Raw genomic sequence first — 15869 nt, forward strand, 5'->3', positions numbered from 1 at the left:
TTGAAAAAAAAAGTTCAAGAAAGTGACAGAACAAGACAATATTTAAGGAAAAAAAGAATTTTTGATGCCCAAAGCAGTCCAAAAAATCCAAAACAGGATAATGAAAAACCACGATACCAAATTACAAAGAAAACACAAACAGAAGACTTTTAATGCAGCCAGAGAGAAAAAAGAGATCAGGAAGGCAATTAGATTAACGTCTGACTCCTCAAAAAACAATGAATGTAAAAAAATAGAATGTATTAATTGTGTTAACAAAAAATTATTCTCCTCCTAAAATTGTATTAATGGCAAAACAATCCTCCAAGAATGAAGAAAAATAAAGTTATTTTCAGAGAAAAAAGCAAACAATACCTGAGATACTTAACAACAAAAGATCTTCAGGAAAGAATTTTTAATGGGTGTACTTTAAACATAACACAAGTGTTACCATTAGGACAGTCTCATATACAAGAAAGAATTAAAAGCAAAAAATATTAAATACGTGGTTAAATAGGAATAAATAATGACTGCATAAAACAGGCAAAATTTACAGAATACACAAAGCTAAAATACTGGACAATAGGAATTACATTTGGATACTAGCATTAAACTCTTATCAGTTTAGCTACTTGTTAGCCTCAGCTGTTTTTAAGAAGGATTTCTTTTTCTTGTTTTTACACATAATCTCACTCTTGTTGCCCAGGCTGGAGTGCAGTGGCACAATCTTGGCTCACTGCAACCTCCACGTCCCGGGTTCAAGTGATTCTCCAGCCTCAGCCTTCCGAGTAGCTAGGATTACAGGTGCCCACCACACCTGGCTAAGTTTTGTATTTTCAGTAGAAATGGGGTTTCACCATGTTGGCCAGGATGGTCTCGCACTCTTGATCTCAGGTGATCCACCAGCCTTGGACTCCCAAAGTTTTGGACTCCCAAATCTTTGGACTCCCAAAGATTACAGGAGGGAGCCATTGTGCCTGGCCTAAGTAGGAATTTTAAAATAGTCAGAATTAGCACTAAAAGAAGAGACCATTTCTCTAAGAGTATGGTGGGGAGGAGAGGAAGGAAAAAAGAACTTAAAGGAGGGCAAAAAAAAAAAAGGGGGGGGGGGGGAAACAAGAACAAATACAAAGCACATAACGTGGTGGAAGTAAATTCAGACCTATCAGCAATGACAATGAATACAAATAGAAGAGTCTTTCCAGGTAAAAAAGAATCTCATGTCAAGACCCCAAGTATTAAGATTCACAGAATCCTGATACTTCTGAGAGAAGCCCAATAATTTTAAATATTTCTCTGCTTTCTGGTGAAGGAAATCCCAATCTAATACATTTCTTGGTGTCCACACCCGCTATAAATCATTAACTTAACAAAGGTTTGTTATCCTTTTAGTGGGGAAATGGCACCTACTTATTATCATCATAATCTGAGCTCTATAACCACTAGGAATGGTTTAACTGCTTGGATATCGCTGCTTCTAAGCTTTTGCAATGAACAACCCTAGGAAACACATTTTTCTTCTTAAGGTGAAAAAATTTGGTAAATACTTTTAAGAGAAAAAAATAGTCATGTGTCGATGCTGACGTTTCCTACTGACGTTTTAGACTGGAGTTTTTCTTAACATCTTTAATTTTACACAACTCTTATGCTAAAATAAAAATCTTGATTACTAATGACATTTATTTATGCATCTATTAGTTATATTAACTATAATTATAATTATAAATTTCAATTATTTCCAATTAAATGTATCATAATATATAGAATTTTTCATAATTTATACATAAATATTACCCATACATATATAATTGCTTTAAATTAACAAAATCAACATTACCACTAACATCCTGGTTCCATCATCCTGGATACTAATTTGAATACTAATATTTATATATGTATAGATTTATGTATATGTGTTATGTTAAATTAATTATAATTAGTTACATATAATGGGCATCTATACACACACATATACAGCCATGTGTCACTTAAACGATAAGGATACATTCTGAGGAATTAGTTGTTGGGCAATTTTGTCATTGTGTGAACATCATAGAGTGCACTTACACATAGACAGTACAGCCTACTACTTATCTAGGCTATATAGTATGGCCTATTGCTCCCAAGCTACCAACCTGTAAAGCATGTTACTATACTGAACACCGTAGGCAATTATAACACAATGTTAAGTATCTGTGTACCGAAACACAGAAAAGATACAGTAAAAACACAGTATTATAATTTTATGGAACCATTGTCATACATGTGATCGGTCCTAACCAAAACATTGCTCTGCAGTGCATGACTGTACAGAAAACTGTAAAAAGACCACTAGTAGGTTGGGCTCAGTGGCTCACGCCTGTAATCCCAGCACTTTAGGAGGCTGAGGTGGGTGGATCACCTGAGGTCAGGAGTTTGAGGCTAGCCTGACCAACATGGTCAAACCCCATTTCTACTAAGAATATAAAAATTAGCTGGGAGTGGTGGCGTGTACCTGTAATCTCAGCTACTCGGGAGGCTGAGGTAGGAGAATCACTTGAACCCAGGAGGTGGAGGTTGCAGTGAGCTGAGATCATGCCACTGCACTCCCGCCTGGGCGACAGATCGAGACTCCATCTCAAAAATAATACTAATATTAAAAAAAGACCACTAGTAACACCAACAATGAGACAACTGGCTCTTTCTGTGCTAGGGGACATACTACATTAGGAATGTACAAGTAAAATACTGTCTCTTAAAGTCACCAGAAATAATAATTATTCGTGGAACTATACCAAAATTTTACATATATTAGAATCATGTATTTTGTTTTTTGGGGGAAAGAGTAAATATTTTCTCCTTTTGAATTGTTTTTAGTATATAAAAATATTTACATGGCTCTCCTAAAATTGCTCTTCTTTCTCAGGTTTCTTCTAGTTCTCCTTGCTTTTTTATTCTTTTAAATGGCACAAAATGCAAAACAAAATAAACACTATACCTGATGGTATATTTCACTGGGATTTCATTATATTCATAGGGTAAACTAACAAAAAGTAATATCCTTATTCTGGTAACTCCATACCTAAGAACATGGCATCTCTTTTTTTGCTCAAGTTTAATTTTTTTATTTCAGGGGTATTTAAATACATTGTTTCTGCACATTTGTTAAGTTTAATCTTAAGTGTTTTGTTTGTTGGTTTTATAGATGGAGTCTATGTTGCCCAGGCTGGAGTGCAGTGGCTATTCACAGACAGGAATAATGGGGACTACAGACGTGTGTCACGACACCCAGCTTAAGTATTTTTCATACAGTTTTTGTAAATGTATTCTTCTTCCCTTATGTGACATATGTTACAGATCAATTCCTTTATCCCTATTTAAAAAATATCCTGGATTATGATGGGAATTGCACTAAATTTTAGACAAATTTTGAGATAATTTATATCTTAAAAATATTGTCTCAACTGATTTAAAGAAGATCTAAAAACAACTTTTTATGGTTTTCTGTGTAAAGGTCTCCGACAACTTTTTTTTAGATTTAATCTGATGTATATAGATGGTTTTGATGTTCATAAATGGTATGTCTATAAAATTCAATTTTCTACTTGCTTGTAAGGAGAAATACAGTTGATTTTTATGTATGAACAAGTATCCAACGACCTTGCTGAAATGACATAAATTTCAAAAGTTCACACTTAGGTTATTTGGGGTTTTCTACATATAAATTATGTCATCTGTAAATCACAGTTTTATATTTTTTTCCAATCTCTTTCTTCCCCTGCCTAAATGCATCTCCTAGCCAATAGTTTTGGTATGGTGAGCTTTCTTCATATAATCCCAAATGTTGGGAGAAAGTTTTCAATGTTTATTATAGGGTTTCTGCAGGTAACAATTACGTTATAAAAGTTTCATTCTCTTCCTAGCTTGCTAAAAGCTTTTAAAATCATGAATGGGTTTTGATTATCAAGAGCTTTTTCTGCATCTACAGAAATTATTACCCGATTTTTTTTCTCTAATTATATCAATGTAGTGAATCCCATATATTTTCAAATGCTAAATCAACTTGTGATTCTGGAACTAAATTCAATGTAGTCATGTTGTTTTATCCTTTGTATGTACACTGAGATTCAACTACCTAAAATATTTAGATTTTTACATTTATTTTTATTTAAAAATACTAACCTATAATACTGCTTTTGTATAATGCCCTTGTTAGGCTGTTATAAAAATTATAATAGGCTCATAAAATAAGGCAAAGAAGTTAATATTTTTTTTTTTTTCCTGTTAGATGCTCAGTATTATTTCTTCTTTAAATGTTTGGAAAAATTTACCAGTGAAGTCACATGGGTCTGAATTTCTAAATGAAAATGTTTATAATTACAGATTCACTTTCTCTGCAGATCTTCTATTTGTGTGTGTATGCGCTACTTTGGTGATTTTTTTTTAAAGGAATTTGACTAGAACTTCAAACTTACTAGCTTTAAGCTTTCCATACCATCTCCCTTATTAGCATTTTAAAAATGTTTGCTTGATCATAGTAGTGAATCCTTTTTCATTCCTGATACTGATCGTATGGCATGTTTTATTTTTGATTATCTCTGACAGGGGTTTATCAATTTCCTTAGTCTTTTCTGAGACTCAACCTTGTCCTTTGTCAATCCTCATTATCCTAAGTTTGCTTTTATGCCATTGATATTTATTTTTATATTGATCTTTATTATTTCTTGGCTTGTGATTTCTATTCATATACTGCTCTTTTAATTTCCTGACATGAACACTTTACTGTTAGCCTTTGCTCTTATACTACTAGGGCTTAAATTTCACAACAAGAAAGGCTTACACTGAATTCTATACATTTTAATAGGTCATATTTATTCATTTAAAATATTTTCTAATTTTCTAAGTAATTCTTCTTTTACAAGCAATTTAGAGCATATGCCTGAATTTCAGAATTTGTATTTTTTTCTAGCTGTGTTTTTATAATTGGTTTTTAAATTAATTTCATGGTGGTCAGAAACTATAAAATTTCAAATACTGAAATTTTGAGACTTGCTTCATGTCTCAGTATATGGTCAAATTTAAAAAACATTCCAAGCACACTTGAAAAGTAGGCACACTCTGTTGTTGATAGGTGTAGTGTTCCCTGTATGTCTCTTAAGTAAAATGTGTACATGATGAGGTTCAAATCCTCAATATCCTTAACTGATTTGTGCTGGTGGTTTTGTCAGTTACTTTGGAGGTACATTAAAATCTCTCAGTCAGGCACAGTGGCTCATGCCTGTAATCCCAGCACTTTGGGAGGCCGAGGCAAGAGGATTACCTCAGGTCAGGAGTTCAAAACCAGCCTGGCCAACATGGCGAAACACTATCTCTACTAAAAATACAAAAATTAGCTGGGTGTGGTGGGGCAACCTGTAATCCCAGTTACTTGGGAGGCTGAGGCAGGAGAATCACTTAAGCCTGGGAGGCAGAGGTTGCAGTGAGCTGAGATTGTGCCACTGCATTACAGCTTAGATGATAGAGCAAAATTCCATCACAAAAAAAACCTAAAAATAAAAATCTCCCACTGTGATTGTGAGTTTCTCTAGTTCTGATTTTACTAAGGACAATTTTTGTTTTATATATTTTGAAGGCATGTAAAGCTTCAGGATTGTGTAACCTTGATACAATTAACCTTTTATCACTATACAGTACCATTCTTACATTAAATAATGCTTCTTGCCTAAAAGTATACTTTGGGCCAGGCATAGTGGCTCACATCTGTAAGTCCAACACTTGGGGAGGTTGAGGTGGGAGGATTGCTTGAGGTCAAGAGTTCGAGATCAGCCTGTGAAACATAGCAAGGCTGTCTCTACAACAACAACAACAACAACAACAACAAATAATTAGCTGGTATGGTGGGATGCATCTGTAGTCCCAGCTACTTGAGAGGCTGAGGAGAGAGGCTCACTTGAGCCCAGGAGTTCAAGGCTGCAGTGAGCTACTGCACTACTGCACTCCACTCTGGGCAAGGTTCTGTTTCTTTAAAAAAAAAAAAAGAAGAAGTTAAAACAAGGAGATTACTTTATAATGTGTCAGATTAAGATGACTAACTTATCAGGCGATCAAGAATGTGTTCAGTAACAGACATTTCCAATCACCAGTGGAGTTATTCAAATCTGTACAAACAGACAAAACCATTTGACCAGTCATTTTTAACAATTCTGAAAAATTTCACCTATTTTGGATTTTCTCCTATAACTCATAAAGCATTTAAAATTATACCAATCAATAAATTAAATTTTTGAAATTTAAAAACTACCAGCCATAAATATATGTACTTGATGTGACTTTTTATTTTATATACTTGTTTTTCTGAAATAGTGAAGAATAAATTGGAGATATAATGCTTCTTGAACCCAAAATATGTCAACATGTATTTGCTAACAATAAGGACTTTGTCTTACAGAACCACAATATGGTTATCAAACTCAGGGAATTTGATATTATCCAATCTGCAGTCCATATTTTGAATTTATCGATTGCACCAACAATGTCATTTATAGCTATGCCTATGATTTCTCCTTTTCTTCCTCCTCGTATGAAAATATTACATAAAGTACGTAAAATAAGCACTAAAACAGGATGTATAACACTGAAGTAAAAGCAGTATTTCTTTTGCATACAGTATGAGAAATACAAAATACAACTAAAAAGTGAGAAAAATCAATACTGCCTGGGCAGTTTCCTTGCCATGTTCCTCAATACATACATTTAAAAGAAAGAATTCTGAGGCTCTAATAGGAATCCCATATATTCAGTGCTTAAAGAAAACAAATTTGAAACAATACATACTCCATCCTTGAACAAACTTGAATTCAAGAAAGATTTACTGAATACTTACTATGCAGGCAGCACTCTGCAATACTCTGGGAGATACAATAAGACATAATCTTTGCCCTGTAAGAGCTTAAAATCCAGTTGCTCACATAAAATTAGGGATAGTGAGTTCATGGTTATACAGACGATCCAGTTTAGGAAAGAGAAAACAAAATATTTGAAGATATCTGACTATAGCACCATGAAATGGAAAAGTAGTTTAGTTTTGAGCCCTTACACTAAAATGCTTCATTAAGAATTCAATTTCTCTTCTCGACAGTTCAAATCTAATCAGATGACATGGTCATCTACATGAGATCCTAGCAGGACAATGAGTCCACTGAGTATATGCTATTTTCTAGTAAGGTCATCTTAGAACAAGGTAAAAGCAAGCTGTGTTCTTGATTCTTCTAATACTTTAAAAAAAAAAAAAAAAAAAAAAAACCAACCAAACAAAAACCATATTCTAAAGTTAGATCAACTACTTAGCTCTTTTAAGAAAAAATAGCCGGGCGCGGTGGCTCACGCCTGTAATCCCAGCACTTTGGGAGGCCGAGGCGGGCGGATCACAAGGTCAGGAGATCGAGACCACGGTGAAACCCCGTCTCTACTAAAAATACAAAAAAAATTAGCCGGGCGCGGTTGTGGGCGCCTATAGTCCCAGCTACTCGGGAGGCTGAGGCAGGAGAATGGCGTGAACCCGGGAGGTGGAGCTTGCAGTGAGCCGAGATCGCGCCACTGCACTCCAGCCTGGGCGACAGAGCGAGACTCCGTCTCAAAAAAAAAAAAAAAAAGAAAAAAGAAAAAATAAAGAATTATTCCTTAAATACACCCTTAAATAAAAACTTATCTCAAATAATTAAAAAGTGAAAATACTGAGACCATTTCTTACTTGGATCTAATCATATGTCTTTTTACTTTTCTCTGCTTCATTCTCTCTAGTCTTGGGCACAGACTACAGAATTCAAAGTTTATTGAAAAAGTGAAATTGAATGGGAAAGAAGAAATCACTTGAGGCTGGCCGCGGTGGCTCATGCCTGTAATCTTAGCACTTTGGGAGGCCGAGGCAGGTGGATCACCTGAGGTCAGGAGTTCGAGACCAGCCTGGCCAACATGGTGAAACCCCCATCTCTACTAAAAAATACAAAACCTAGCTGGGCATGGTGCCAGGTGCCTGTAATCCCAGCTACTCAGGAGGCTAAGGTAGGAAAATTGCTTACATCCGGGAGGTGGAGGTTGCAGTGAGCCAAGATTGCACCACTGCACTCCAGCCTGGGCACCAAGAATAAAACTCTGTCTCAAAAAAAAAAAAAAAAAAAAAAAAGTCACTTGAAAACTCATGGCCCCCTTTTAAAAATTTTTAGTTTTCTGGTAGAAGGGGTAAAAAACACCAAATCTGCAAATTATATATAAGTGTATTATGTTTCACACTCTCTTGAGGATCAAAAAAAGTCTGAATAGACAGAAACAGATAAACTTGGTAGACGGTTCTGACGCTACTTGATAAAATCTCTAAAAGGTCACAGTAATAAAACCTCCTTAAGCATTTAAAGCCTACTACATTTAAAGTTAAAACTGAAGCATATCAAAAACAATTCAGCATTCTTTAAAGTTCTTACCACAATCATTTCTGAAGGCTCTAATACAAGACAATCACATCCTCTTTTTCCTCCAAACTGCTTACCAAAACTATAAAAACAGAAAAACAATTTCTTTAGCAAAGGTTATTAATAAAATATATCAATATAGGAAAAAAAAGCAACAAAAAAAGCCCTGAGATGTTAGCCAAGAAATTCTGATCCTGTCATTTATATTAAGATTTTCTAAAAAAGAAAGAAAAAAAAAAGAAAACTTTCTCAATTTCCCAGACATAACAGATCTCAATATAATACTACATGAAAATTCTTTTTAAACTTCTGCCTTTAACTAGTCCCTAAAATTAGTTATAAAAGATACCGATCTAATCTTAAATTTTTAACATCTGTCAATATATGTTGAACAAAGGAAAAAAATACACTTAATAAAAATCTAATAAAAGTGATAACCTGATTAGGCAATGTTTTATAAAAGTAAATTATTATTATCTTTTGGGAGCAGTATTAAGACAACAGATATTAAAAATAAAAAAACCTTAAAAGATATTCACACTTGAGTAGTCTCTTGGTAGCCAACTTGCATTGGTTCCAGAGTCCCCAAGGATACAAAAATCTACCAATGCTCAAGCGCCTAACATAAAATGATATAGCATTTGCATATAACCTATGTACATCCTCCCATATGCTTTAAATCAACTTGAGATTTTTAATAATACCTAATACAGGGGAAATGCTACATAAATAGTTGTTATACTTTATTGCTTAGGGAATAATGACAAGTCAATATATGCTTAGTAGAGATGCAACTATTCATCTTTTTTTTTTTTTTTCCAGGATCAGCAGTTGCTTGAATTAATGGACGTGAAACCCACGGACATGAAGTGCCAACTACATATAAAGAAATGTAGTTAGATACAAAGATGACTTTTTAAAAGAAAGTGTTAGAGCCACAGCTCTTTGGAAAAAACTAAAGCTGGACCAGTACTAAAATAAAATGTTTTTTATATTCTTGGTCTGAGAAAGATTTCTCAGCATATTAAAAAAGAAAGCAACCACAGAGAAAAAGATAGATTTTCATTTTAAAAGATAACCTGAATTTTTTTTAATGGAGAATAAAAAACCCTGTCAACTATACCAAGACACAAATGACTTACATATGAAATATACAGAGTGCACTTAAAATAATGATAAAGCAACCAAAAATATCATTATATGAAAATTTATGAAATTATGAAATTTCATATTTCACTATGAAAATTTAGTGCCAGTGTCAGTTAATAAAATATATAAATATTACTCCAAAATAACCAAACAGAAAAAAAAACATTAATTATTCAAACAAAAGAAAATACCAAAAAAAATCTAATAAATAAATAAACCATTTATAAAGAAAATTATACAACTTCACTGATGGGGTAGAAACAAGGCTTAAAGTAACATAGCATATACTTTTATGGGAAGGCTAAATATTTAAAAATGTCAATTTCCCAAAGTATAAGGTTCTACACAAATAATAGTTAACAAAATTCTAATCAAAATCCAAACAAAGTAACTTTTGAACATAACCAAAAAACCACTTATGTTATTTGAGACAGCGTCTCACTCTGTGATCATCCAGGCTGCAGTGCAGTGGTGCAATCACGGCTCACTGTAGCCTCGACGTCCCTGGGCTCAGGTGATCTTACCATATCAGGCCCAAGTAGCTGGGACTACAGGCAAGCACTATCATGCCTGGCAAATTTTTTAAATTTTTTGTAGAGTCAGGGGTTTCGTCATTTTCACTATGCTGGTCTTGAACTCCTGGGCTCAAGCAATCCACCCACCTTGGCCTCACAAAGTGCTAGGATTACAGGCGTGAGCCACTGCACCAGGCCTCACTTGTATTTTCTTAAGCAGAAGATCTTTATCTTTTGTTTCCCCAAATTCTTGTATCACCTAATACATTTAAAAAAGCAAATCTGTAAAAGTTTGCTTTCATGCAAGATGGAATAACAGGGACTGGGTTTACTCTCCCACCTGAGGACAAAAACAGAAAACAAAACAAAATATATAAAACAACAATTTCAAGACACCAAAAAAAGGCAGGGCAGGGCTGTAATTCCTGAGGTAGGAAATAAAAAACTAAGATGACTCTTACAATACACCATTTTACCACCTACAGGCAAGCTCTAGGCTACAATGCAAGAATAGAGAAGCCTAACACAGTCTGACAATTTTGGTGAGTTGAAAAGCTAAGCGTTTTGGGGTGTCAATGACAGGGGAAAGATGCTTAGAATTTGCAAGGCAGTGTTCCTGAAAAGAGGGAGCAGCAAAGAGAAAGGGGGAGAGAGAGAACAAGATTGTGCCCAACAGTATGCAGGAGCGTTTGTGTGCATATGTGCTTTGAAGAAAGGTCCTCTTGAGTCTATGAGTGAGTACTGTGGATATGTGAGAACAAACCTAAGAGTCACAGAGGAAAGACGACATAATACATGGGGTTCTAGGTAGGGTCCTCAGGAATGTATTTCCTAAGTAACAAAATAAATTAGTCCCACACTAAAGTGCTGAACTTGTGCGAACACATTTAAAAGATAAAGCTAAAAATAATCAAATAGATTCCAATTAGCTAGACTATATGTTACAACAAAACCCAATACTACCTAAAGAGATGCAAAAGCTGGAACCCAGTGACATAAAATTCACAATGACATCAATAAACAAACAAGCAACAACAACAAACCAGGTATGCAAAGAAACAGGAAAATATAATCCATAACCAAGAGAAAAATCAATCAATAAAAACAGACTCAGAACTATCAGAAGTATGGAAATCAACAGACAACAGTATTATAACAGCTATTTCTATGTATGTTTCATACGTTAAAGAAAGTAACAATAAATACGACCACAAGAGAGAGATATAAAAAAGACCTAATGCAATGTTCTATCAAATCACATATGCAGACACATAAGGTCTGTTTGTTACATTTACTAGTAATGTTAAGATTGGTGAGTAGCTTCAGACAGTGTCAACTTGATCCACCGTTTATAAAGTTTCCTCTCAATTTTCCATCTATTAGTTTCAGCATTTTTTTTTTATCAGTATGTAGAGTGAAAGTGTTATTAGGGCTATTAAAATACATATTTTATATTTTGATCATTATTTCTGAATGTATTAACTGTGGGGCACTAATATAAAGAAAAACTCTCAACTATTTGAGTTCCTAGAACTACTGTTTATATAAAGTGAATTCACTCTATATAAAGTGAATCCTAGAAAGAAGGTTCAGAAATATATTAATTTAGCAAGATTGAAGAATACAAGCACAATACCCAAAAATCAATTGTTTCATTGTATATTAGCAACAATCAGAAAATAAAATCTTTTGACTCCATTAAAAATAGAATAAAAATGATACATTTATCAAAATACATACAAGACTTCTACAAAGCTACAAATTGAAAAACTATGAAACAATGCTGAGAAAAATTGAAAAAGACCTGATTAAAAAGAGATGTATCTTGTTTATGCATTAAAATGGCAATTCTCTCCAAAGTGTTCTACAAATTCAATACAACCACACTAAAAATCCCAGAAAGTCGTCTTGGAGGACTGACATAATGACCCTAAAATTTACATGGAAATGTAAAGAGCCTAAAATAGCTCAAACTACTTTGGAAAATGAGAACAAAGTTGAAATATTTATAGTATCAGATTTGACACACTATTAAAGCTAGAATACTCAAGACAATGTGGTATTTGATCAACTTATAGATCAATAAAACAGGATAGAGAGAACAAAAGGAGACCTGATTTTTGGCAAAGGTACCAAAGGAATTCAATGGCGTAAGATAATCTTCTCTATAAATGGTGGGGAACAACCAGATACCAATACAGAAGAAACAAACGCAGTGGGGAATGGAGCTCTTAATATAACACCATAAACAAACATTAATTATAAGTGGATCAGAGCCGGGCATAGTGGCTCACGCCTGTAATCCCAGCACTTTGGGAGGCAGAGGCTAGCAGATAGCTTGAGCTCAGGAGTTCGAGATCAGCCTGGCCAACATGGCGAAACCTCGTCTCTACAAAAAACAAAAAAATCAGCCCGACATGATGGTGCATGCCTGTAGTCCCAGTTACTTGGGAGGATGAGGCAGGAGAATCACTTGTGCCTGGGAGGTCCAGGCTGCAGTGAGCCATAAGCATGAATCATAAGCATGAGACTCTGTCTCAAAAAAGAAAAAAAAAAAAAAAGGATCAAGGACACAAATTTAAAAATTAAAACTAAAATATATTAACAATAAAATTTTTGTACATGCCCTATATCAGAAAGTTCCCTTCTGTATGTCTAGTTGATTCAAATACTTTATCCTGAATGAGTTTTAGATTTTTCCCAGATGCGTTTTTTTTTTCTGCATTTACTGAAAGGATCATGTGGTTTTTGCCTATTATTTTATTAATAAAGTATATCATATGAACTGACTTACAAATGTCAAACCAACCTTCCATTTCTGGGATAATCCCAACTTGGTCATGGTATAAAATACTTTAAATATAAACCAGGATTCCGGCCGGGCGCGATGGCTCAAGCCTGTAATCCCAGCACTTTGGGAGGCCGAGACGGGCGGATCACGAGGTCAGGAGATCGAGACCATCCTGGCTAACGCAGTGAACCCCGTCTCTACTAAAAAATACAAAAAACTAGCCGGGCGAGGTGGCGGGCGCCTGTAGTCCCAGCTACTCGGGAGGCTGAGGCGGAGAATGGCGTAAACCCGGGAGGCGGAGCTTGCAGTGAGCTGAGATCCGGCCACTGCATCCCAGCCTGGGCGACAGAGCGAGACTCCGTCTCAAAAAAAAAAAAAATAAATAAAAAAAATAAAAATAAACCAGGATTCCGTTTCCTGTCATTTGGTAACAATTTCTGCATGTATATTCATGAGGAATAATAATCTGGAATTTTCTTTTCTTGTGATCTTTGCCTACTATTGGCAGCAGTATCACTGGACTCACAGAAATGAGCGGAAAGCATTTTCTCTACCCTTACCCTAATACAAACTCTTTTGGAATGTAGGTAATAATGCTTCTTATGTTTGAAAACATTCAGCTGTAAAGTTATCTGGGTCTACACTGCTCTCTGTACTCAAAGTTTCTTTGTTTTTTTGAGCCTTTTTTTGTTATGTATGTCTTTGCAAGATTTGCCCAAGTTACTGATAGCAAGTTGATCATAAATTTCCTTTGTAGGCTGGGCGAGGTGGATCACCTGAGGTCAGGAGTTCGAGACCAGCCTGGCCAACATGGTGAAATCCCGTCTTTACTAAAAATACAAAAATTATCTGGGCATGGTGGTGGGCACCTGTAATCTCAGCTACTCAGGAGGCTGAGGCAGGAGAATCACTTGAACCCAGGAGGCGGACGTTGCAGTGAGCCAAAATCATGTCACTGCACTCCAGCCTGGGTGACAAGAGCAAAGCTCTGTCTCTACAAAAAAAAACCCGTTGTAATATTTTTCTTTAGGATGGTAACGTCCCCTCTTTTATGCCTGATTTTGGAAATTCGCGTCTTTTTTTTTTTTTTCATGGTCAGTCTAACTCAAATAACTTTTGAAAGAACCAACTTTGTGTTTCAATGATGTTTCTCTATTATTTTTCTTGTGTTTATTTCACTGATTTCCACTGGAACCTTTCTTGAGCTTGCTTTTGAGTATATTCTGTTCTTTTCATTCATAAGATGGAAACTTAAGATGACTGGATCAAAACCATTTTTTTCTCATAAACATGATCTAAATTTCCCTGAAAGTACTGCTTTAGCTGCATCCCATAAATTTTGATGTGTGTTCACTTCCACTGAGTTCAAAATATTTTCTTCTAATTTCTCTTGTGAAGTTGTCCTTGGTCCATTTATAAATATGTTATCTAAATTCTCATATTTCTTTCTGATATTGATTTATAATGGAATTCCATCGCAGTCAGTGGACAAACTTCAAATGATTTCATTCTTTTCAATGTATTGAACTTGTGTTATGTTCCTAGATTATATGCCCTATCCTGGAGAACGGCCCATAAATCTTGAAAAAAAGATTATATATCAGATCAAAGTGGTTGGTAATACTTTTCAAGCTCTACCTTTACTAATTTCAGTCTAGTGGTTCTATTATTGAAAGACTTTTGAAATCACAAACTATAATTGTTGAACTCCTACTAATCCTTTCAATTCTGTCAGTGTTTACTTCATATATTTTGAAGCTCTGCTGTTAAATAGACAACAAAAATTGCTATGTATTCCTAATGTATTAATCCTTTTAACACTACGAAATTTTGCTCCTGGTCTCTAGTAATATTTCTTGTCTTAAAATCTATTTTGACTCAGGCTCTAGTTCTCTCATGAATACAGTTTGCCTGGTATATCTCTCAATCCTTTCCAACTTATTTGTGCTTTTACAGCTGAAGTGTGTTTCCTGTAGACAGCATATAATAGGATTTTGAATTGTCATAGAACCTGATAATCTCTTTTGATTGGAATATTTAGACTATGCACATGCAATGAAATTACTAACTTGTCTGGATTATGTCTACCATTTTCCTATTTTTTAAATGTCTCATCTGTTTTGTTCCTCTGTTCTTCCTGTACTACCATCATTTCTGTCAAATATTTTTGTTTAGTGTCCCCTTTCAATTCCTTTGTTGATTGTGTAAATGTTATTTTTGTTGTTTTATATTTTTAGCGATAAGGTCTCATTCTGTTGCCGAGTTGGAGTGAAGTGGCATGATCATGGCTCACTGTAGCACTAAACTCCTGGACTCAAGCTATCCTCTTGCCTCAGCCTCTTAAGTAGCGAGGACTACAGTTGTACACCACCACACATGTTTTTTGTAGAGACAAGGGTCTCCCTGTGTTGACAAGAAGATCTCAAATTCCTGGCCTCAAGTGATCCTCTGGCCTTGGCCTCTCAAACCACTGGTATTACAGGCATGAGCCATTGTACCTGGCTGATTTTTGTTATATTCTTGGTGGATCTGTGGGATTGCAATATGCTTCAGGAACAAGCAAAGGTGGTCCACTCTCACCACTTCCAATGAACACCATACTGGAGACTCTTGCCAGTACAATAAGGCAAGAAAATACATTAAAGGCATACAGACTGGAAAAAAAGAAATGAAACTATGTTTATCATAGTAGACTGATCCTGTAGATAGAAAATGTTAAGGAATCTACAAATATAAACTACTAGATCTAATAAAAGATTATATCAAGGTCACAGAATATAAGATCAATATGCAAAAACCAACTGTATTTCTATATACTGGCAACGAATAAAATGAAAATGAAATTAAGATACAATTCCATTCATAATCCTATTAAGAATAAAATATTTGGAAGTGATTTAACAAAAGTATAAGACTTATACACTGAAAAATACAAAATATCACTGAAAGAAATAAAAGATAAATATATGCAGAAGCAACCCATGTTCATAG

The 15869-nt window shown here is 34.8% G+C and overlaps 1 protein-coding gene across 13 annotated transcripts in view; it reads right to left on the reverse strand.

Annotated features, from left to right (window-relative positions):
• Positions 1-15869, reverse strand: part of RAPGEF6 (Rap guanine nucleotide exchange factor 6) — a 215714-nt gene that overhangs the window by 136728 nt on the left and 63117 nt on the right. For 10 of the 13 annotated variants that reach the window (XR_012414050.1, XR_012414051.1, XM_073994154.1 and 7 more), the window contains exon 5: positions 8436-8505. The exons of the other annotated variants lie outside the window; for them this stretch is intronic. Coding sequence is in view for 8 of the 10 variants with exons in the window: in XM_073994154.1 (XP_073850255.1) it covers positions 8436-8505 (70 nt within the window). In the remaining 2 variants the exon portion in view is untranslated. The remainder of the gene's footprint in view (positions 1-8435; positions 8506-15869) is intronic. 13 annotated transcript variants of the gene reach the window in all.

This window comes from Macaca fascicularis, chromosome 6 (genome assembly GCF_037993035.2).
Source record: "Macaca fascicularis isolate 582-1 chromosome 6, T2T-MFA8v1.1".
In the NCBI taxonomy this organism is placed as follows: domain Eukaryota; kingdom Metazoa; phylum Chordata; class Mammalia; order Primates; family Cercopithecidae; genus Macaca; species Macaca fascicularis.